The 22,316-nt window shown below is 36.1% G+C and overlaps 1 protein-coding gene across 2 annotated transcripts; it reads left to right on the top strand.

Moving 5' to 3' along the window:
• The first annotated feature begins 388 nt into the window (after positions 1 to 388).
• Positions 389 to 22,312, top strand: hsph1 (heat shock 105/110 protein 1). 2 transcript variants are annotated; one of them, XM_048161835.1, is made up of 18 exons: positions 389 to 715; positions 3,115 to 3,172; positions 3,267 to 3,407; positions 3,501 to 3,623; positions 3,954 to 4,053; positions 4,137 to 4,270; positions 4,356 to 4,600; positions 8,808 to 9,036; positions 9,862 to 9,968; positions 10,129 to 10,262; positions 10,383 to 10,582; positions 12,170 to 12,277; positions 12,495 to 12,632; positions 16,341 to 16,466; positions 16,763 to 16,870; positions 17,258 to 17,377; positions 19,347 to 19,508; positions 21,392 to 22,312. In XM_048161835.1, the coding sequence occupies exons 1-18, from the start codon at positions 609 to 611 to the stop codon at positions 21,566 to 21,568; spliced, it is 2,517 nt and encodes an 838-aa protein (XP_048017792.1). In that variant the 5' UTR covers positions 389 to 608; the 3' UTR covers positions 21,569 to 22,312. The 2 variants fall into 2 exon arrangements, with proteins under 2 accessions (XP_048017792.1, XP_048017793.1); XM_048161836.1 differs by having other exon boundaries at positions 389 to 544.
• Positions 22,313 to 22,316: the final 4 nt, after the last annotated feature.

Here is a 22,316-nt window from a genome sequence, read left to right on the forward strand (position 1 = left end):
ACATATTAATACGACAAACTGTCACGACTATCACACACACTAACATTTATGCAGTATTATTCGCGTAATATGCGAAATGACATAATGTTATGATATAGAATTTAATATCGCCGAACCTATCGACGCACTTAAAATAACAAGAAATCATTAGATTTATGCAAACAAACTGACAAATTACATAGGAAATTGTCGATTTAAAACGCATGAGTAAACATTTGTCCCTCCCCCGAACCAATAATAAACCGCTCGGTGACATTTAAAAACGACTAGAAATCATTAGATATGTGCTATTTATCGCTGTATCGCATCATACTCTCATTCGGTTGCCACAGCAACCCCTCGGACGCTCCGAGCTCAGTAGTCTGCGCCGAAAGCTCTGGAAATGTCAACGCAATCACACTGCGCGCACTGAACCACCGCCGCTGCTGGGTTTGGAAGTTTCTGGAAAGTTCGCCGAAAAGAGATATATAAATGGGTCGCGCGTACTAAAATAGTGTGCGCGCTCTGGATTGCCAACATTGACTGGACTGACAAGCACAGGCGGGTTTGTTTGTTTGTTTATCTGATCCTAACACACCGCTCGCGTAGGCTACTGAGGAGCATCCGGGATGGCTGTCGTGGGCTTTGATGTGGGATTTCAAAATTGCTGTATTGCTGTGGTCAAAAGCGGGGGCATCGAGACCGTATCCAATGAATTTTCAGACAGATGCACGCCGTAAGTGGACGCTGTGCTTGCTAAATTAATAAAAATACATAGATATTGCATTGTATGAATCTTCAGTGTATCAGATGAATGTTGACATACTCTACATTAGGTATCCAACCAGGCTGAAAAGGTTATAGTCAAGCATAAGTCATACTTTTGGACCTATGTCTAATAATTGATAAGCTGTTAATCTTTACTTGTTGCCTTTTATAAATAACAGAACTCATTGCATGGTTTCTCATATCACACACCTGTCATATACCTTCAAAAACATCAGAAACCTGTACATAACATGCATAGATGCAAACTCCTCACCTTTCAGTGAGAACTCACCTTTTTGAGATCAAAATAGGTCACCAATGGGATTTGCATAGATCCAATGAGAAAGGGGGCACTTGGGTACTTGTGAACTTACCAGGGTAAATAAAGAACTGGTTGTTTCAGTAAGTACTGTACAGTGTTTCCTTTATTCTTTACTTTAAAATTACTATGTCTATAATAATTTTATGTATTTGAGGTCTGAATGTGGCAAACAGTATATAGGGTAATGAAAAACAACTACAAATGAGCATGTAAAGCAAATAACTTAAAAAAGTGCCCCACCCCATGCAATGTTCTCACCTATTTTTCCCCTTACCTGTTTGCATCCCTGAACATGGGGAAAGATGCCTTCTTAGGAATAATATGGATTTACTTTTAAATTGTAACATATTTAGATATAAGTTTAACATGTGCAGGATGATGATGCGTCAGCCAATAGGAAATAAATTGAAACATTTTATAGTTTAAACATAATTTAGTTGTTATCGCCGGCAGATCAGGCTGGGTTTACCCAGTCTAAGTTGTTATAGCACAAAATGTCAAATTGAAAGGGGAGTAAGATTGGATAAGAAGACCCCCCCCCCCCTTTTTTTTTTCTTTTCTTATTTTTTTACATAATAAAAACAAATTTGATATAATTCTTGTTAATATTTATAGATTTTTTTTTGTGTCAGTAATGTAAAATACTAAAACTATTGTATTCAAAATTATATTGTGCTGATAATACTTAAATAACTGATGACAGACAAAGCAGAATACCAGTAAAAGAGATTTGTCTAAAAGGTACAATTATTCTTTGACTTATATACAGGCATATTATAATATTTTCTTATCAATTGTGCATATTTTAATTAAAGATATGTCACAATAGCAGCACTATTAATGCAAATTTAATGATTTCATTCAACTAACCTATAGGTTTTAATGAAAGCAAAGATGTCTGAAATGTACATCTAATTCATGGAAATACTCAATTTTAACCCCATGAAATAACACTATTAAAATTAATAACACTAGTAACAACATGCCACTTGGGTCATCTTACCTCAAGGATAATTTTATTTATTTATTATTATTATTATTTTTAGTAAAAACTATAACTTTTACTCCACAAATCTAAAAACATGTGTCCACATATCCATCATTAACAAATAAAAAAAACTTTAATATTCAATATAATACAATATCAAACTGTCCCAGAGACCAATTAGATCAAGTAAACTTTAAACTGACTAAATCTCTCAAATGTTGATATTTAGATGAAATGGCAAAATTAAAAAGTGTAGTCATTCATCAAAAGTCATTTTTGGTCAGGAGAAAAAAATTAAGGTCATCTTAAAGGGATAGTTCACCCAAAAATTAAAATTATCCCATGCATATTACTTTTTTCTTTCAGACGAACACAATCAGATATATATTTAAAAATATCCTGTAAAGCATCCTTGAGCCCTACAAAGGCGCTATATAAATAAAACTTATTATTATTATTATTATCCTTAGTCCTCCCAGGATGTAGGAGTATTGTAATCTTAGACGCCTCTCACAGTTCAAACAAATAGGGCTGTGCAACAAACTCAAGCTCCTCTTCTCTTATATTGAAATCCTTCGACATTTCTCTTTAAAATTTCTCGTTTTAGACTTCTAATTCGTGACCGGTTTTGCGCAGTATGTGTACGGTCGTCCACCGGAAGCTAGTTATTTTAATTTATAAAGTTTTAAATATGGATATTATTCTTACAAAAATGCATCTCTTCACTTCAAAAGGCTTTTATTTACCCTCTAGAGCCATATCGATTACTTTGATTATGGATGGATGGATGCATTTTTTTTTTTTTTTTTTAAACGTGGCCCCCCATTCACAACCATTATAAACCTTGGAAGAGCCAGGATATTTTTTAAATATATCTCTGATTGTGTTTGTATGAAAAAAAGGTAGTCGTATATCCCTAGGATGGCTTGAGGGTGAGTAAATCATGGGATCATTTTAATTTTTGGGTGAACTATACCTTTAAGTTGATGGGTTACTCTATTATCTGTCAATTTAGGATTGAAATTGTTGTTTAATATGTCTGAACTTTTTCTTTTAGAGCTGTTGTATCATTTAGTTCAAAGAACAGGACCATTGGTAATGCTGCAAGAAACCAGGTGGGCATTCCTGTTCTCATCTTTGATGATTATGAATGAAGTGAAAGTGATCTAGCGTGATGTAACACCATTAGTCTTTTTTCACTTGCTCTAGATGATAACCAATCCTGCAAGCACTGTCTCTCATTTTAAGAGACTACATGGCAGATTGTTTCAGGATCATGCTGTGCAATCAGAGAAGGCTAGTTTACCATATGAACTGGTACCACTAAATGATGGGAAGGTTGGAATCAAGGTAAACACTGTATTTTATAAGTAGTGAAGACAGGTTGTCATTGGTTATTGTTGGAGGAAAGAGTAAAATATTGATTTTTAATGTCTTGATTAGGTCATGTACCTTGACCAGGAGCACCATTTCAGCATCGAGCAGATCACAGCTATGTTACTGACCAAATTGAAAGACATTGCAGAGGCAAATCTGCAGAAGAAAGTGGTGGAGTGTGTCATCTCTGTACGTTTTTTTTTTGCACTGGAGCCGTGAATAGTGCAAGAAATAATTTATTTTCTTGATATTTAATAGATACCAGAGGCATGTACCAGAAATAGAGGTTTTAGCATCATTAGAAATTCTCCCAAATGATAATGTATTATAGTCATTTTTAGGCTTGTCATCATGATATTTTAAATAAAAGGTCTCACTTCACTTTTATACAGCAGTACATTTTAATCAGGCCTTTTTTTATTTATTTGCATGTAAACCACAAATGTGCAAGCCACCAATCCGATGGTTTGTTTGTTTGTGTTATTTCTTTGGCCATACAAATTATTTTGTCACGTATAGATCCCCTCATTCTTCACTGATTCAGAAAGGAGATCTGTTCTGGATGCTGCCAAGATCGCTGGCTTGAACTGTCTGAAGCTAATGAATGACAACACCGCAGGTATCTTTTGAATTGATGAAACTCACAACAACAGAGCCTTTGCATGTCTAAAGTGATGTTCACAGTATCATTTATCATTTCAGTGGCCTTAAACTATGGCATATACAAGGAAGGTCTTCCAGGCTGTGATGAGAATCCAAAGATTGTGGTGTTTGTGGACATGGGCCACTCAGCCCTCCAGGTCTCTGTTTGTGCATTCAACAAAGGCAAACTTAAGGTGAGTCTCAGTCAAAGTAAGACGCTTGTGTAGATCACCAACTTTACATTTTCATGCACATCAGTACATGCTCTTCACTTTGCAGGTGCTGTCTACCACCTTTGATCCTTATTTGGGAGGGAAAGACTTTGATCAGAGGCTGGTGGAATATTTCTGTGCTGAATTTAAGTCTAAGTACAAGATGGATGTAAAGTCCAAGGCTCGAGCTTTGTTGCGACTGACACAAGAGTGTGAGAAACTCAAGAAACTGATGAGCAGCAACTCTACGGACATTTCCCTCAACATTGAGTGCTTTATGGATGATAAAGACGTATGTGGGAAAATGAACAGGTACGTGACTGTTTAGTATCATTTAGAGCTCAGGACTGTTATGCCTTTAAAATAGGGATGCACAGTATATTTGTTCCATATAGTTTATTGTCCGAAATTAGAGATGATTTTTTCATTGTTATTGGTCGATAATTGATATTTAAATTGTGTATCCTCAGTTTTCTCAATTTTATATTTAGATTTACTTTGCTGTCATCTAACACACACTTTTATTTTTATAAAATTTTTATAAACACTAATAATTTATTAAGACTTTTATATGCAATCTTGTTCAAAATGAACATTCATTTTTTTGTACATTATAATGTGATGCTTATTCACTTGTAGCATTTTAAACTTGTTTTTTTTACTGCATTTTTTTTATTATAATTTATTTAAAGAAAGTAGAATAGAATTTTAGTTTCAGCTATTCATTGGTTTTAGCCTTGCTGCGATAGTCAGTGTTATCGGTCTTACATCACTTGCCCACTGCGGCACTGCCCCCCCACCGGTGTTTTGATTTATTATAGTAATAAAAATTTAGTTCAGTTAGAAAACAAACACTACAATTAAAAACTGAAAGCAGAAACTGAAAATGTGTCTGCTCAATGCAGCTTGAGCCAAATGAGAGTTGCAGCACAGAGCAGCAGCAGGAGTCAGATTTCATTTATCACAAGAGTGAGGAGCTGACTGAAAAGGGAATGGCGGAACATTTGGTTTCAGAGCAAAATGAAAGCTTCTATTTTGGCAATATTTTGGATTTAAACCCAGTGCAAATAGGCTGCAAAGGATTAGTTGTTTTTCTAGTTGTGTTTTTCATTAAAGTCCCCCTGATATCAAAATTATTATTATTTTTTTTTACCTTTTATTATAAATATGTTAGCCTTAAGGTTATGAATAAGCTGGTGTGTTCCAAAACAATGACAGAATTCACATTTAGGAGAACTTACAGTCTCTCACTTCGGCTAAAACGGATCACGGATTTTCATGACATCACCGCGCACTTCAGCTTCTCATCAGATCTTCTGTCCAATCAAATGCTTTCTAGAATCTGAAGTCCCGCCCCCTCCTACAGTATCAACAGAGACTGAAGCTGCAGCTGAAATCAGTCATTTGTTCACACATTTACTACAAACCTGATTCCAAAAAAGTTGGGACACTGTACAAATTGTGAATAAAAAAGGAGTGCAATAATTTACAAATCTCATAAACTTATATTTTATTCACAATAGAATATAGATAACTGTAACGAGGTGCTTGTGAGGGAAGGAAGAGGACAGGGTCGGCTTGACTGCTGACGGTGGCTTTTATTAGAATAAATTCACTCTCAGAACAGAACGTTGTGCAGACAGGCACCAAGCATAAACACAGTCACAAAATAACTTTCACTCCAGCAGAGACTTCAAAGATCAGTAACGTCCACCAGTCAGCAGTCCTTCTCTCTCTCGCACACTCCTGTTTCTCCTGGTGTTTTATACTCTCTCCACGCCAATTACTGAAACAAGAGACAGGTGTTCGTTATTTACGTTTAACCTACTCACTCACCGTGCGTCTCCCAAATCTCTCTCTCGCTGCAGACCTCGCTGAACCACGCCCCCCTCGCCACAATAACATATCAAATGTTGAAAGTGAGACATTTTGAAATGTCGTGCCAAATATTGGCTCATTTTGGATTTCATGAGAGCTACACATTCCAAAAAAGTTGGGACAGGTAGCAATAAGAGGCCGGAAAAGTTAAATGTACATATAAGGAACAGCTGGAGGACCAATTTGCAACTTATTAGGTCAACTGGCAACATGAAACAATAAAAAGAGCCTCTCAGAGTGGCAGTGTCTCTCAGAAGTCAAGATGGGCAGAGGATCACCAATTCCCCCAATGCTGTGGCGAAAAATAGTGGAGCAATATCAGAAAGGAGTTTCTCAGAGAAAAACTGCAAAGAGTTTGAAGTTATCATCATCTACAGTGCATAATATCATCCAAAGATTCAGAGAATCTGGAACAATCTCTGTGCGTAAGGGTCAAGGCCGGAAAACCATACTGGATGCCCGTGATCTTCGGGCCCTTAGACGGCACTGCATCACATACAGGAATGCTACTGTAATGGAAATCACAACATGGGCTCAGGAATACTTCCAGAAAACATTGTCGGTGAACACAATCCACCGTGCCATTCGCCGTTGCCGGCTAAAACTCTATAGGTCAAAAAAGAAGCCATATCTAAACATGATCCAGAAGCGCAGGCGTTTTCTCTGGGCCAAGGCTCATTTAAAATGGACTGTGGCAAAGTGGAAAACTGTTCTGTGGTCAGACAAATCAAAATTTGAAGTTCTTTTCGGAAAACTGGGACGCCGTGTCATCCGGACTAAAGAGGACAAGGACAACCCAAGTAGTTATCAGCGCTCAGTTCAGAAGCCTGCATCTCTGATGGTATGGGGTTGCATGAGTGCGTGTGGCATGGGCAGCTTACACATCTGGAAAGGCACCATCAATGCTGAAAGGTATATCTAAGTTCTAGAACAACATATGCTCCCATCCAGACGTCGTCTTTTTCAGGGAAGACCTTGCATTTTCCAACATGACAATGCCAGACCAAATACTGCATCAATTACAGCATCATGGCTGCGTAGAAGAAGGATCCAGGTACTGAAATGGCCAGCCTGCAGTCCAGATCTTTCACCCATAGAAAACATTTGGCGCATCATAAAGAGGAAGATGTGACAAAGAAGACCTAAGACAGTTGAGCAACTGGAAGCCTGTATTAGACAAGAATGGGACAACATTCCTATTCCTAAACTTGAGCAACTTGTCTCCTCAGACTGTTATAAAAAGAAGAGGGGATGCCACACAGTGGTAAACATGGCCTTGTCCCAACTTTTTTGAGATGTGTTGATGCCATGAAATTTAAAATCAAATTATTTTTCCCTTAACATTTTCTCAGTTTAAACATTTGATATGTCATCTATGTTGTATTCTGAATAAAATATTGAAATTTGAAACTTCCACATCATTGCATTCTGTTTTTATTCACAATTTGTACAGTGTCCCAACTTTTTTGGAATCAGGTTTGTAGTTTCTATATGGTGAATGGCACATAGTGCACTAAACAGAGGATAGGGAAGGATTCAGACATTGTAAATATGCTTTCCATTGATGTGAATGAAGTCCGTTTTTGCGTTAGTGTCACGAGAACCGCTGCAGCGCAAGCACAGAGCGGATCATATCCATTGACCGCGAGTCGGCTCAGACCACAAAAGGTATCAGGCCCATTTGAATTCTGCACAAAATGCTGTATTTTAAAGTGATATAAAGGAGATTATGAGTCAGAGATTAGAAGGAAACTGAGGTTTTACCTAGTTTAACGGCTCTTGCCGAGCTGTGGTATAAACAAAACACTATTGGCTATTTTAAAAAAGGGGCGGAGCTGTTCGATATATCCCGCCCTGTCTTCCTGTTTCAGTTGAAATTACGTCAACACATTGAATAATGCTGCACATTCCATGGCAATTCAGTGGGCCTTTAAGAATAATAATTAACCCACCATTCAAGCAGTTGCCGCACCAAATTTTACTTTCGAAAGCGAAAGTAAAATGTGCATGGCCACACGAGCATTCATAACAGTGCGTGTCTCTGGCGCGAAGCAGAGCGAGCGTTTTCAGTTCATTCCCTATGGAAGCTCAACTTATTCGAATTAGCGATTTAAAAGCAAGGTGCAAAAGAGGGAATCGCTTTTGATATCAGCTGTTCATCGGTTATCAGGCATAACATACAGTATAAAGCATAAAATATATATTGGCTTATTGGTATCATATTGGTGCACCCCTACTGAAAGTACATTCATAAAGATGCTATTATTTCATAAATAATAAAATATTTATTGCCTAAGATTCATGTTATATTGGGAGCAGTCTTATCTGCACAAGTGATGTACGTCAACACATGCTTGTATTCTAATAGAACAATGGCCATTTGATGCAAGTTTTAAGGGACTGTATGGTTTTCCCAACCCCCTAATTGTGGAACTTAAGAGTCCCCTGCTTGTGTTTTGTAACATGCTTAAATTCACATCTTAATTGGGTATCTGTCTACACCTGTCATATTTAATTGCCCTTATTTGCTCTTAAATGCATGTCTATAAAGCACCAATGATGTTATCACAGAACTGCAATTGGGCTACTTAAGATACTCAGCGTATCTGCTCAACAAGTGAAGCCTTCCTCTTCCACACAGGGCAAAATTTGAGGAGTTGTGTGCTGACATGATCGAGAGAATCGTGGTTCCATTGATGGCAGCTCTAGAGCAGGCTCAAGTGCGGCTTCAGGACATCAGTTCTGTGGAAATTGTAGGGGGAGCCACACGAATCCCAGCTGTAAAGGCTCAGATCAGTAAGTTCTTCAAGAGGGATGCGAGCACTACATTAAATGCAGATGAAGCAGTGGCCAGAGGCTGTGCATTACAGGTAAGTGGGTTTTATTATACATAACAGATAGCATAATGTGGTTCATTTAAAGCTGAAGCATATATAGTTGAGTATGCAGAGATGTCAAAAAAGTCATTTGTATGTCAATTGTCCTGCAAAATTGCTGCTTAAGTATCCCTACCAACACTAAATGGCAAAATCGACTCTTGCAATGGCATGGATTTGGGGCAGGGCTATTTTATTGATTGACCAATGACAAGCAAATAAAACTGGGAGAAAAAAAAGATTTTTTTTTTTTTTTTTTTTATAATTGTTGCCGTAATATTTTTTTTCCCCTCTTATTCTCACCAAAGTTGCATTTATTTGATCACAATTTGCTGTAAAAAACAGTTATTTAAAATTGTAATACTTCACAATATTACTATTTTAATATAATTTAATTTATTCCTGTGATGGCAAAGCTGAATCTTCAGTCACATGACACTTCAGATCTTTATTGTAATATGCTGATTTCAAGAAACATTTCTTATTATTATCAACATTGTAAAGGGCTGCGTGGCTTCTTGTATGGCAACCGTGATTCTTTTCTTTTTTTTCCCTTTTTTTAAGGATTCTTTGGTTAATAGAAAGTTCAAAACAGCATTTATTTAAAATAGAAAGATTTAGTTAAATAATTTTTTTCTTTCAAAAAAAAAAAAAAAAAATCTTACTGATCCTAAACTTTTGAATGGTAGTGTGTTTTGAGGCATGTTGCACAGTACTGTATATTTCATACAGAATTTGAAAACAGTGTGAATCTACACAAAAATAAAATGATATTGATGGAATGAAAAGTTAATCTGTCGTATAATGGTTTTTCCATAGTGCGCCATACTCTCTCCTGCATTCAGAGTGCGAGACTTCTCCATCACAGATGTAATCCCATTCCCGGTTTCTCTTTCCTGGACCAGTGAAGCAGATGAAGGCAAATCGTAAGCCTCTCAGTTAGCTACCTCACTTTATATCAGACCCAAGCATGGGGAAACATGCTGCTGTTTTCATTTTAATTAGCATAACACTACACATGTGCTTGCACAGGCTGTACTGTGCATCTCACATATTAACCTTGCATTATTTGTCCTTACCTTCCAGTTGTCATGAGATATTTGGCAGGAATCATCCTTGTCCATCAGCCAAAATGATTACATTTTACAGGAACAAGCCTTTCATTCTGGAATCTTTTTATTCGGATCTGACATCACTGCCCTTTCCTGAGGCAAAGATTGGTGAGAATCAAGGGGTTTTCCTTCAGGCCATGATAGTGTTTATATAACAGCATACAGATGAAGCTGAAGTCATATTTTGAATGCGAATTAATGCTATGCATGTGTGCAATGCCTCCACAGGTGAATATAAAGTGCAGAACATTCGACCTCAGGAGAATGGAGAAAAGGCAAAGGTGAAAGTCAAAGTTGCAGTAAACAGCAGTGGTATAGTCAGTGTGAGCTCAGCTACTATGGTCCTGAGGGTCAGCTCAGACAAATCTGAAACCACAGAAATAAATGAGATTTACAGTCATGGCGGCTCTGATGATATTGAAATAGAGGTGGGTACCACATTGGGCTTGTGTTCCATAACCATCGGCGTATTAACAGCTAAAGCTAATTCATTTGCCATATAATTCTTGCCATCTTTTCTTATTGATATTTTTTTTTTTCTCAGATGTTGGAAATTATTTGCTTGTTATGTGTGGTGCTGTCTTTTTGTGTCTTGACAAATGTAATTTCCTGTAAAGGATCAATAAAGTATCAAATCAGTTCAAATATTAAAGGGTTAGTTCACCTTAATATGAAAATTGAGACATCATTTACTCACCCTGGTGTTGTTCTAATGCCTTATGCCGCTTAATTCATTACATTTTGGTTTTGGTTTTTACCAAACCCTATTGTATACACTTGGAATATATGACACATGTCACATGGGAGCATTCTGTGATACTTTTTTTTTTTTTTTTTTTTAAAGCTTGATGCTGGCCACTATTGAGGACTTTTTTTTTTTTTTTCTCTCTTTTTGTGGTCTAAAAAAGACAGAAAGGCATATATCAAGGTGAATAAATGATGACTTAATTTTCATTTTAGAGTGAACTATCCCTTTAACAAGATGTTATAAAATTAGAACTTTTTATTAAACAAAATTATATTCTTTTGATTTGTTTTAATGTAAAATTGTTAATGATAAAAAGTTAATGTCAAAAAAAAAACAGTCAATAGTGCATAGTTTTTTATACACATGCATAAACCATGTTTTTGTTACAGATATTTTTCTTTCTCAGATGTTATCAATCATTAACAAGAGGATGTCTATAAAATATTTTTTTTGTTTTTTAAACGTAAAAATGGTTGTACGTGTCAAGTAAATATCAAGAAAAAGAGTCAATAGAGTGTAGTTTTACACACAATCATACCTTATATAAAGACTGCTATAAAAGGACTATAATGAATTTGGAGCTGTTGTATGCTAGTTAGACAACTTTTTTGACTTCAAGGCCCCCCATTGTCCACAACAATATTTGAAGGCCCCTCCTCACTCACAACTTTCTACCTGATTTAAATATTTTAGAGCATGACAAATATAACTAAAAAGGTGCATGTTTGTTATAAAAAAAAAATAACCAAATGATAAGAAATATATTAATTTTTAGTTGTTTTAGCTTATTTTCATGCTTTGTTTTGTTCTTATTTTGAATCATTTTAAGTCATCTTGGCCCCCTGGTTGTGTTTATGTAGCAAACCAGGAAAGTCTCAAGTAATGTAACCATGTACTTTAATTTACTTAAAAATTGAAAATAGAAATTCCAGAGGGAACCCAAGCAAAATAGCCTTTTAAGATTGTCTACAAATTAACATCATTACTGAACAGCTCAAGCTTTTAGTGATGAAATAAACACACACACACACACACACACACACACACACACAGTGGTGGAGGTGGGAATAAAAAAATAAATAAAAAAAAAATGAGTTTACAATAGCTTAGCTAACATATGTGGTTCTCATAGTTATGATTTATATGATAAATAACATTGACTGATTGGGTTTCTATGAGGGTGACAGTGAGAGATTGGCTCCCTGTGATGCAGTAACATTGTTGTGTAGAAATATAACTATCAGCTCCCTGGTACTGTGATTTCTAGGACAAGATACTGGAGCCTAATATTCAGCTCTTGGTAGACAAAGAAAACCTGCCAACACCACAGTGTCCCCCCATGGAAAAAGAGCAGAATCAAAGAGATGCACTGAGCGTAAGTGAGCTACATCTCTCACTTACTGCTTGGCCACTACATTTAGCTTTATAATGTATTTGCATATCAAATGGACATGTTGATGTGTATCTAGTTTATATAAAAAAAAATTGCCATTCATGTCATGTCTTGTGAAAATATCTTAATATGTACATTTTCTGTCAGTTTGACTGACTGTGGTACCATTATGCTAATAGACATTGTCTGTTCTTCACAGATGAATGGAGAAGTAAACAACCACCCCCCTGATGCTAAAAAAGCCAAGATGAAAGTCAAGCATGTTGTTCTGCCAATTGAGGAGACATTTAACCAACTGTTGCCAAATGATCGCCTCAGCACTTACATAGAGCAGGAGGTACTGTTGACTAAATGTTTGTTTAATGTCATATGTATAAAAGCACCTATGCACCTAAAAGTATCAAAGTTTGTTGATAAGGGAAGGAGGTGGGAACCGACAAACGTAACTTTAATAACAAAATAGACAAACAACCAAATGAAAGTAAGCGAGAGCCCCTCATGGAAGATTGCCACATGTAAACATAACTAAATATATCCTAAACATTAAAGTAAAGTCCCAGGCCTGGTCCTTTCTCATCTTCCACTGTCATCATTCCTCCTTTTTATCCTTGCGGAGCTCATCCGTTGGACTCGAGACCAGTGTGTGGCACAGGTGTCACTCAGTAACTTTTGCTCCACCGTCCTCGGCCCTGTCCGCCCTGCTTCATGCCATAATAAAGTTTAGGATGTTGAAACATTTATAGCATAAGTCATTTTAGGACATAAAATGAGCAAGAAATATTTAAGATTCAGTACTATTTCTAGGTCGAAAATCGAAGAAGAAAAAAAATACACTGATATTCAAAAGCTTGAGATCGATTTAAAGGGATAGTTCACCCAAAAATGAAAATTTGATGTTTATCTGCTTACCCCCAGCGCATCCAAGATGTAGGTGACTTTGTTTCTTCAGTAGAACACAAATGATGATTTTTAACTCCAACCGTTGATGTCTGTCAGTCAAATAATGCGAGTGGATGGGAACTTCTACTACAAGAGTAAATAAAACTTGCATAGACAAATCCAAATTAAACCCTGCGGCTCGTGACGACACATGGATGTCCTAAGACACGAGACGATCGGTTTGTGCGATAAACCGAACAGTATTTATATCATTTTTTAACTCTAATACACCACTATGTCCAACTGCATTCAGGACTCGCTTAGTGAGGCCTGATCGCGCTCTGACAACGGCAGTGATGTCTCGCGCATATACTTCAATAAGATCGAGACATCACTGCCGTTGTCAGAGCGTGATCAGACCTTACTAACGAGTGCTGCATGTGGTTGGACATAGTGGTGTATTAGAGTTAAAAAAATTATATAAATACTGTTCGGTTTCTCACACAAACCGATCGTTTCGTGTCTTAGGACATCCATGTGTCGTCACGAGCCGCAGGGTTTAATTTGGACTTGTCTATGCAAGTTTTATTTACTCTTATAGTAGAAGTTCCCATCCACTAGCATTATTTGACTGACAGACGGCAACGGTTGGAGTTAAAAATCATCATTTGTGTTCTGCTGAAGAAACAAAGTCACCTACATCTTGGATGCGCTGGGGGTAAGCAGATAAACATAAAATTTTCATTTTTGGGTGAACTATCCCTTTAAAAAAGTTTGTTTTTGAAAGAAATCTCTGTAACACTTCATTTTACAGTGTCATTGTTACATATGTTACATGCAGTTACTATAGTATTTACTATAAATTATGCATGATTACATGCAACTAACCTTACACCAAATCAAACCTTAATCCTAACCCTGGTAAGTACTAAGTAATAATAAGTGCATGTAGTTACTTAAAGGGTTAGTTCACCCAAAAATTAAATATCTGTCATTAATTACTCCCCCTCATGTTGTTCCAAACCCGCAAGACCTTCATTCATCTCCGTAACACAAATTAAGATATTTTTGATAAAATCCAAGAGTTTTTTTTTTTATCTCCCATACAAAGCAATGAAATTATCACATTCATCATCCAGAAAAGTACTAAAGACATCGATAAAATAGTCAACGTGACTACAGTGGTTCAACCGTAATGTTATGAAGAGGCAAGAATACTTTTTGTGCACAAAAACAAAACAAAAACAACGACTTTATTTAACAATTTTTCCTTTTCCCTGTCAGTCTGTTACGCAGTTGCCCCAGCGAACGCATTGCAGAGCTTCCATGTTTATGTCTGAACGCCGGCTCAGTATTGGCCGAGGCTGTATTCACATGAGCACCATGACTGCTTGTGATGCTGACGCGGGAGCCGGCCAATACTGAGCTTCATAACATTAAGGTTGAAAAGTCACGTTGACTACCATGTCTTTACTACTTCTCTGGACCTTGAATGTGGTAATTTTGTTGCTTTCTATGGGAGATAAAAATTTGGATTTCATCAAAAATATATTAATTTGTGTTCCAAAGATAAATGAAGGTCTTGCAGGTTTGGAATGACATGAGGGTGAGTAATTAATTACTTAGTACTTAAATTTATAACTAACAAAGATCTTACAATAAAGTGTAGCCAAAATCTCTCCAAGGCTTTATTTATTTGATCAAATACAATGGATGTTGAAAACAGAAAGAAGAAAGAAATATTTTGTAACATTAAAAATGTATTTACTGTCACTTTTAATTAATGTAATGTGTTAGTTTTTTATCGTTAGTATAGATTGTGTGATCTCCTTTGAAAAGAGGAACATACTAAATACTAAGCAATTCTGAAATTCATTTTAAAGGTGCCATCGAATTGAAAATTGAATTTACCTCGGCATAGTTGAATAACAAGAGTTCAGTACATGGAAATGACATACAGTGAGTCTCAAACTCCGTTGTTTCCTCCTTCTTATATAAATCTCATTTGTTTAAAAGACCTCAGAAGAACAGGCGAATCTCAACATAACATCGACTGTTACGTAACAGTCGGGATCATTAATATGTACGCCCCCAATATTTGCATATGCCAGCCCATGATCGAGGCATTACACAAGGGCAGCCAGTATTAACGTCTGGATCTGCACAGCTGAATCATCAGACTAGGTAAGCAAGCAAGAACAATAGTGAAAAATGGCAGATGGAGCAATAATAACTGACATGATCCATGATTACATGATATTTTTAGTGATATTTGTAAATTGTCTTTCTAAATGTTTCCTTAGCATGTTGCTAATGTACTGTTAAATGTGGTTAAAGTTACCATCGTTTCTTACTGTATTCACTGAGACAAGAGAGCCGTCGCTATTTTCATTTTTAAACACTTGCAGTCTGTACAATTCATAAACACAACTTCATTCTTTATAAATCTCTCCAACAGTGTAGCATTAGCCGTTAGCCATGGAGCATAGCCTCAAACCCATTCAGAATCAAATGAAAACATCCAAATAAATACAATACTTACGCGATTAGACATGCTGCATGACGAACACTTTGTAAAGATCCATTTTGAGGGTTATATTAGCTGTGTGAACTTTGTTTATGCAGTGATAGAGTCGAGAGCTCGGAGGGGGCGGAGAGCACGTGATTTAAAGGGGTCCGCAACATGAATCGGCGCATTTCTAATTATGCCTCAAAATAGGCAGTTAAAAAAATTAATTAAAAAAAATCTATGGGGTATTTTGAGCTGCAACTTCACAGACACATTCAGGGGACACCTTAGACTTATATTACATCTTGTAAAACTTTAATTGAAATTTTCAGTCCAGTTGTAATGCTAATAATAAATTCATAATTATATACGCTGTATTAAATTAAAGAAATTCAAAACAAAGACATTTTCTCTAGACCCCACTGTACATGTATGTGATGAAAGCTGTCTGTATGAGATTGATTCAGTAAAGCTCAAAAGATGATTCAAAAGCAGTGATATTTTGTTAGCCTTGTAATTTTGGTATCTTGACAATGTATGAAGCTATAAACATGAATAAAGACATTCTGATAGAGTTTTGAATATCAGAACTATTCAAAAATCCATCAGTCATTTTCATCATCTGGTTCTTGCTTTTTTTTTTTTTCCCCTTAACAGAGCAAAATGATACAGCAAGACTGCCAGGAGAAAGAGCGTAACAATGCTAAAAATGCAGTCGAGGAGAATGTCTATTACTACAGACACAACCTGGAGGGCCCCTTTCAGACGTTTCTAAATGCTCAAGTAATGTATCTTCTGTGCAGCTTTTCCCAGATAACACGCCATTACCTGTAGGGTGTCATGTAATCTATTTAGCTCACAGGAACTATTATCAACAGATTGTGATTTATTCATAGCACTTGTTTAATGTTTTCATGTTTCAGAAGCCTGTTCCTGATTACTGAATCTCTAAAGGCCATTCATTCAGATTAGTTGGTAGTTCATATGAGCTCATTGGTGAATTGCAGTTGAATGGACCACAAATCTAAATGCAGCATAAAATATTGCTAAACAAAATGCTTGTTTTTGCTTTTCTCCAGGACCATCAGACATTCTCTGCGCTTTTAAATGGCACTGAGAACTGGCTCTATGATGAGGGAGCAGACCAAGATAAGCAGACGTACATTAACAAGCTGGCAGAAATACATGTGAGTCGTTTGTCCTTTTTGATGAACAAACACATTTGATCATAGGGTTAGCCTTTGTGTGGCATGACAAATTGATTTTGTGTTCTCTCAGAGATAGCCGGACTCGTACACTGCAGTAGGTTTAACGTTAAGCTTTGTTCAATATGTGACGGCAGTTTTGTGTTTTAATTGACTTGCGCTGTCTTGACAGCTCACGGCGTTCGCGATGGCATGTGCTTCATTTAAAGGCTGGGAGAGTCATTTGTGTAGCTTTCAAAACCCCTCTGATGCACTTTGGGAAGAACTCTAATTGGTTGCTGTGTACTGCAAACCAAACAAAAGCATTCATGAAGCATTCAAAAGCATTACAAACAGTGATGTATTAAAGCCTTTTGTTTTATTCAACAGAAACTGGGTTTGCCTGTGCAAAACAGATACCAGGAGTCCATACGGAGACCCAAAATGTTTGAGGAGCTGTCAGCCAAAATACAGAGTTACATGTCTATTGTGGAGGAGTATAAGAATGGAGTAAGAATAAGTTTTCTTTCTCATTTCCTTTGCCATATATTACATCTTACTTAAAACAATCATGCTCTGCAAGGCACATTACAGCACAGGGAGACATTATGTTAAATTGTTTTATACATTATAATGGATCCCATGCAGTTATGCAGTCAGATTTCAGTCATTAATCTCTTATGACTGACTATAAATAGTGTCTGCTTTTACATTTATTCATTTAGCAGATGCTTTTATCCAAAGCACCTTACAAATGAGGAATGTAACAACAAAGCAATTTATCCCAAGGAGACAGTAATATCAAAAAATGCTGCAATACTTTTAAGTTCCTAAACGGACTAGAAAAATACAAGCTTGTGAAACACTAGACAGTTTGTAAGTATAGTAAGGCATCAATGGTTGTCTTATAATTCACACAATACTATAATAAATTAAATAATTTATTGACAGTAACTAGGGATGCACAATATGTGTATTCATTTAAAGCCATATCAGCATCAAAGGCTTATTCATGGCAAACTCAAGAGTAATCCAATTTAAAGTAATCATAATAAAATTTCAATTAAGTGTATACACTCAGTTATCTCATAATCTCTACAAACAAATAAATAATAGCCTAATAACAATAACAGTTATATCATTCAATAAAAATTCTAACATTTTCTGAGGAGAAACCTTTTTTTAAAAATGTTAATGTCTTTTCTGAATAAAAACATTTGGGATACACAATATATTGGTGCCATATCGGTTATCGGCCGATATTAGAGTTTTTTTTTAATCATATTTAACTGAATATACGTATTTTCTCTATTTTTGCCATCATCTAATGCTTACAGTCAGTATTTAAAAAGATATTTAGAAACACTGTTAAACCTCTGGTGTTGTTCGGTCATTTTAGACCAAAAAAACCCCCAAATTTTGTGAATTTTTAAAAATCGTTACTTCATCGAAATGGTAAGAAACTCGGTGTGTGACTACAAAAAATATAGTGAAAAAAAACTGAATGGTCATAAAAAATAGTCACACTTGTGTTGTTCACAGTCAGAAATGAACATCATAGGAAATGAATGGTAAATACGAAAAATATTAAAAAAGACTTTTTGGGTGGTACAATCTACAAACCAGCCACAATGCAAAAAAAGCACACAGAAGTGAAGAGGTGGCACTCTGAAATATCAAGAATGCAAAATAGACACACCGTGAACAACACAAGTGTAACTCCTAAATGTAGAATACCAGAGGGTTAAATGTAATCTTTAGCAAATATCAAAATGAATATCCATTTTTCTTACTGTATATTATGATGTTGTGATGCCTATATTTACTTGTAGCATTTAATGTTTTAATTCATTTAGACAAAATTATATATAATTTTAATGTCTTAATTTTAAAATCATTATATCCCTATATCAAAAACCAATGTATACTTTAGTAATGCAATGTTTAAAAGGTGCAGTAATTACATTTTTGAGAAACGTTATTGAAAGTGTATTGGACCGAGCACCACAACACACTTGTAGCCAATCAGCAGTAGGGGGCGTGTCCACTCATAATGAGGGGGAGGAGTGAGCAAGAGGGAGATTTGAAGAAAGACTGTAGAAAGAGAGATGGCTGAGAGACATTACAAAAGAGAAAAGCTCAGAGGATTATCACTGGAAAAAAAGGGTTATGATCAGGCAAGACCTTTAAGGACCTGCATTAATATTAGAAAAGCTTTCCAACTCTGGAGAGTTTACTGTAACATCGATGACTGGGAGGAAGAGACCATTGAGTTTTTCATCAATGAAGAAATTATCCCCATCGGAGATCTGTAATCCAACAGCAGTATCCGTTTTTTTTTTGGAGGAGTGTGGGCTAGCAAATTGAGAGACCCCCCAATAAGAGTGTTCCTTGTTATCATCAGTCATGTTATCATTGTTACATTGTTATCAAATGTACTGTAAGTGCATTTTAATATATCGCAAACTTTGTCTCCCAGAGTGACAGTTACTGTCATATTGACGCCATAGACATGGACAAGGTCAGAGTGTGTGTTGAAGATACTCAAGTGTGGATGACAGTCATTCAGGATTCTCAGGATAAACGCACACCTGATCAGGAACCTGCCATACACAGCACTCAGATCCAGGATAAATTACAGGTGAGAAAAGACTAAAAGCATCGTGAAAGCTTTTCATTGGGGGAGACAGATCTAAGAATAACGTTATATGTAATAAGTATTGAATTCTGTGTACAGCCACAGGAGGTGGTGTCGGCTATCTTTTCTTTGTCATCCCTCAACATTAAAATGTTTGTTTTTTTTAATAGTCTTTTTTACTAAAGTGTATCATCAGGAGTTTCTCACTTTAGTTTTACATTTACATTTATTTATTATTTTTTAAATCTAATTTAGAATCCAAGACTACAAAAGTCATCGTGAGCTTGTTACGAAATTAGTGAGCATGTTAATAAAGGGTTAGTTTCACAGAATTGTGTTATTAATTACTCACCCTTATGTCCTTCCAAACCCGGAAGACTTTCATTCATCTCCGGAAAACAAATGAAGATCATTTTAATAAAATCGGAGAGATTTCTGTCCCTCCATTGACAGCTACACGACTACCATTTTGACACTTCAAAAAGTTCATAAAGAGATTGTAAAACTAATCCATATGAATTGAGCGGTTTAGTCCAAATTTTCTGAAGAGACTCAATGGCTTTATATGATGAACAGACTGAATTTAGGCTTTTATTCACTGGATAAACATTCATCAACTCACACATCAGTTGTGGTAAATGGATGCTCAAGCATGTTAATTCTTGTGTGTGTTACACAACACGTTTGAGCTTCCGCAAGAGGTTTGTTCTCGTGCGTCAATCAGGTTCGGTTGAGCTTCTGTTTATGTTTGCTGATCAATACTTATATGTGAATAAAAGCCTAAATTGAATCTGTTCATCAAATAAAGCGATTATGTCTCTTCAGAGATTTTAGACTAAACTGCTGATCTCTTTATGAACTTCTTGAAGTGTCAAAGTGCATAGCTGCGTAGACTGTCAATGGAACAAAACTGGCTCATATTTTATTAATAAGATCTAATTTTATGTTCCTTCCGGGTTTGGAACGACACTAAGATGAGTAAAAGATCACAGAATTTTCATTTTTGGGTGAACTAACCCTTTAAAACCAATTTATAATCAATTCAATTATATTTGCATTTGTTTGCAACAGTGTTTAAAGGGTTAGTTCACCCAAAAATGAAAATTCTGTCATTTATTACTTACCCTCATGCCGCTCCACACCCGTAAGACCTTCGTTAATCTTCAGAACACAAATTAAGATATTTTAGTTGAAATCCGATAACTCCGTGAGGCCTCCATAGGGAGCAATGACACTTCCTCTCTCAAGATCCATAAAGGTACTAATAACATATTTAAATCGGTTCATGTGAGTACAGTGGTTCAATATTAATATTATAAAGGGACGAGAATATTTTTGGTGCGCCAAAAAAAAACAAAATAACGACTTATTTAGTGATGGCCGATTTCAAAACACAGCTACATGAAGCATCGGAGCACAAATGAATCAGTGTATCGAATCATGATTCAGATCGCGTGTCAAACTGCCAACGGCTGAAATCACGTGACTTTGGTGCTCCGAACAGCAGATTCGACACGCTGATTCATTTGTGCTCCGAATCTTCCTGAAGCAGTGTTTTGAAATCGGCCATCACTAAATAAGTCGTTTTTTTTTTTTGCCGCACCAAAAATATTCTCGTCGCTTTATAATATTAATATTGAACCACTGTACTCACATGAACCGATTTAAATATGTTTTTAGTACCTTTATGGATCTTGAGAGAGGAAATGTCATTGCTCCCTATGGAGGCCTTATGGAGCCATCGGATTTCAACTAAAATATCTTAACGTTCCAAAGATTATTGAAGGTCTTACGGGTGTGGAACAACATGAGGGTAAGTAATAAATGAGAGAATTTTCATTTTTGGGTGAACTAACCCTTTAACATTTCTGTTCATAATTCTCCAGGCACTCAACAACATTTGTGAGGAGATAGTTTCCAAACCCAAGCCCAGGGTTGACTCTCCTATGGACGACAACATTCAACCAGAGTGCCCACACAACAAGAAAAGCCCAGAAGATGTGACGATGGAATACACAGATTTTGTTCAAAATGAAGCAAAAAACACCCATGTCAATATTTAGCAGCTTCTTATATTGGAAACACAATATGGCTGGATTGCATGTAATGTGGTTGAGGTAACAAATGTAAATGAAGCTTTTTTGTTTCTTATATTTGATGTTAAGAGGCACATTTGAACCTTGTTTCTTATATTTAAAGTGATATGTGATTACTTTTAGTTAATCTTCGTGTAGCATCTCCAACTTGAAATCTTTAAAGTTCTCACTGTTTCTCCACAGTTTCACTTTGGTCGCAAAGCTTTGTTATAGTCTGACTCAGACCATTTACTGACTATGAACGCAGTTCCACAGACTCAAAAACAATAATGAAAAGAAAAAAAAATCATAAATGTTTCTATTGCTGTTTTGGATTAAGAAATGAATAGATGTAGATGTAATAGCAATCAACAACAATATTAAGAGAACATCAAATGGAACTGAAGCAGTCATTGCTTAGCAATGACTGAAAGAAAGCTTACGCTGAAACTGTGGCTCTAAACAAAGTGAAAGCTTGCACTTTCAGAAATGGATGTACAAGGGCTGCTGCTATATGCTTGATTGTTCGGCTTTATTTTCCGCTGTGCATTCAATAGGAAATGTCATGTAAATTCACAATTTATTTATAGCGCATACCTGACAGACAATCTGTGCAGGTGGAAATGCAGCAGATGTCCTTACAGTGAATTGTTGTTTGTTCCTTTGTGTTGTGCCTGAAACTTTTGCTGTAAGTTTAAAATCGCAATAAAATAAACACTTCTAAAACTTTAATTCC

The sequence above is a fragment of the Megalobrama amblycephala genome, linkage group LG16 (genome assembly GCF_018812025.1).
Source record: "Megalobrama amblycephala isolate DHTTF-2021 linkage group LG16, ASM1881202v1, whole genome shotgun sequence".
Classification (NCBI taxonomy): Eukaryota; Metazoa; Chordata; class Actinopteri; order Cypriniformes; family Xenocyprididae; genus Megalobrama; species Megalobrama amblycephala.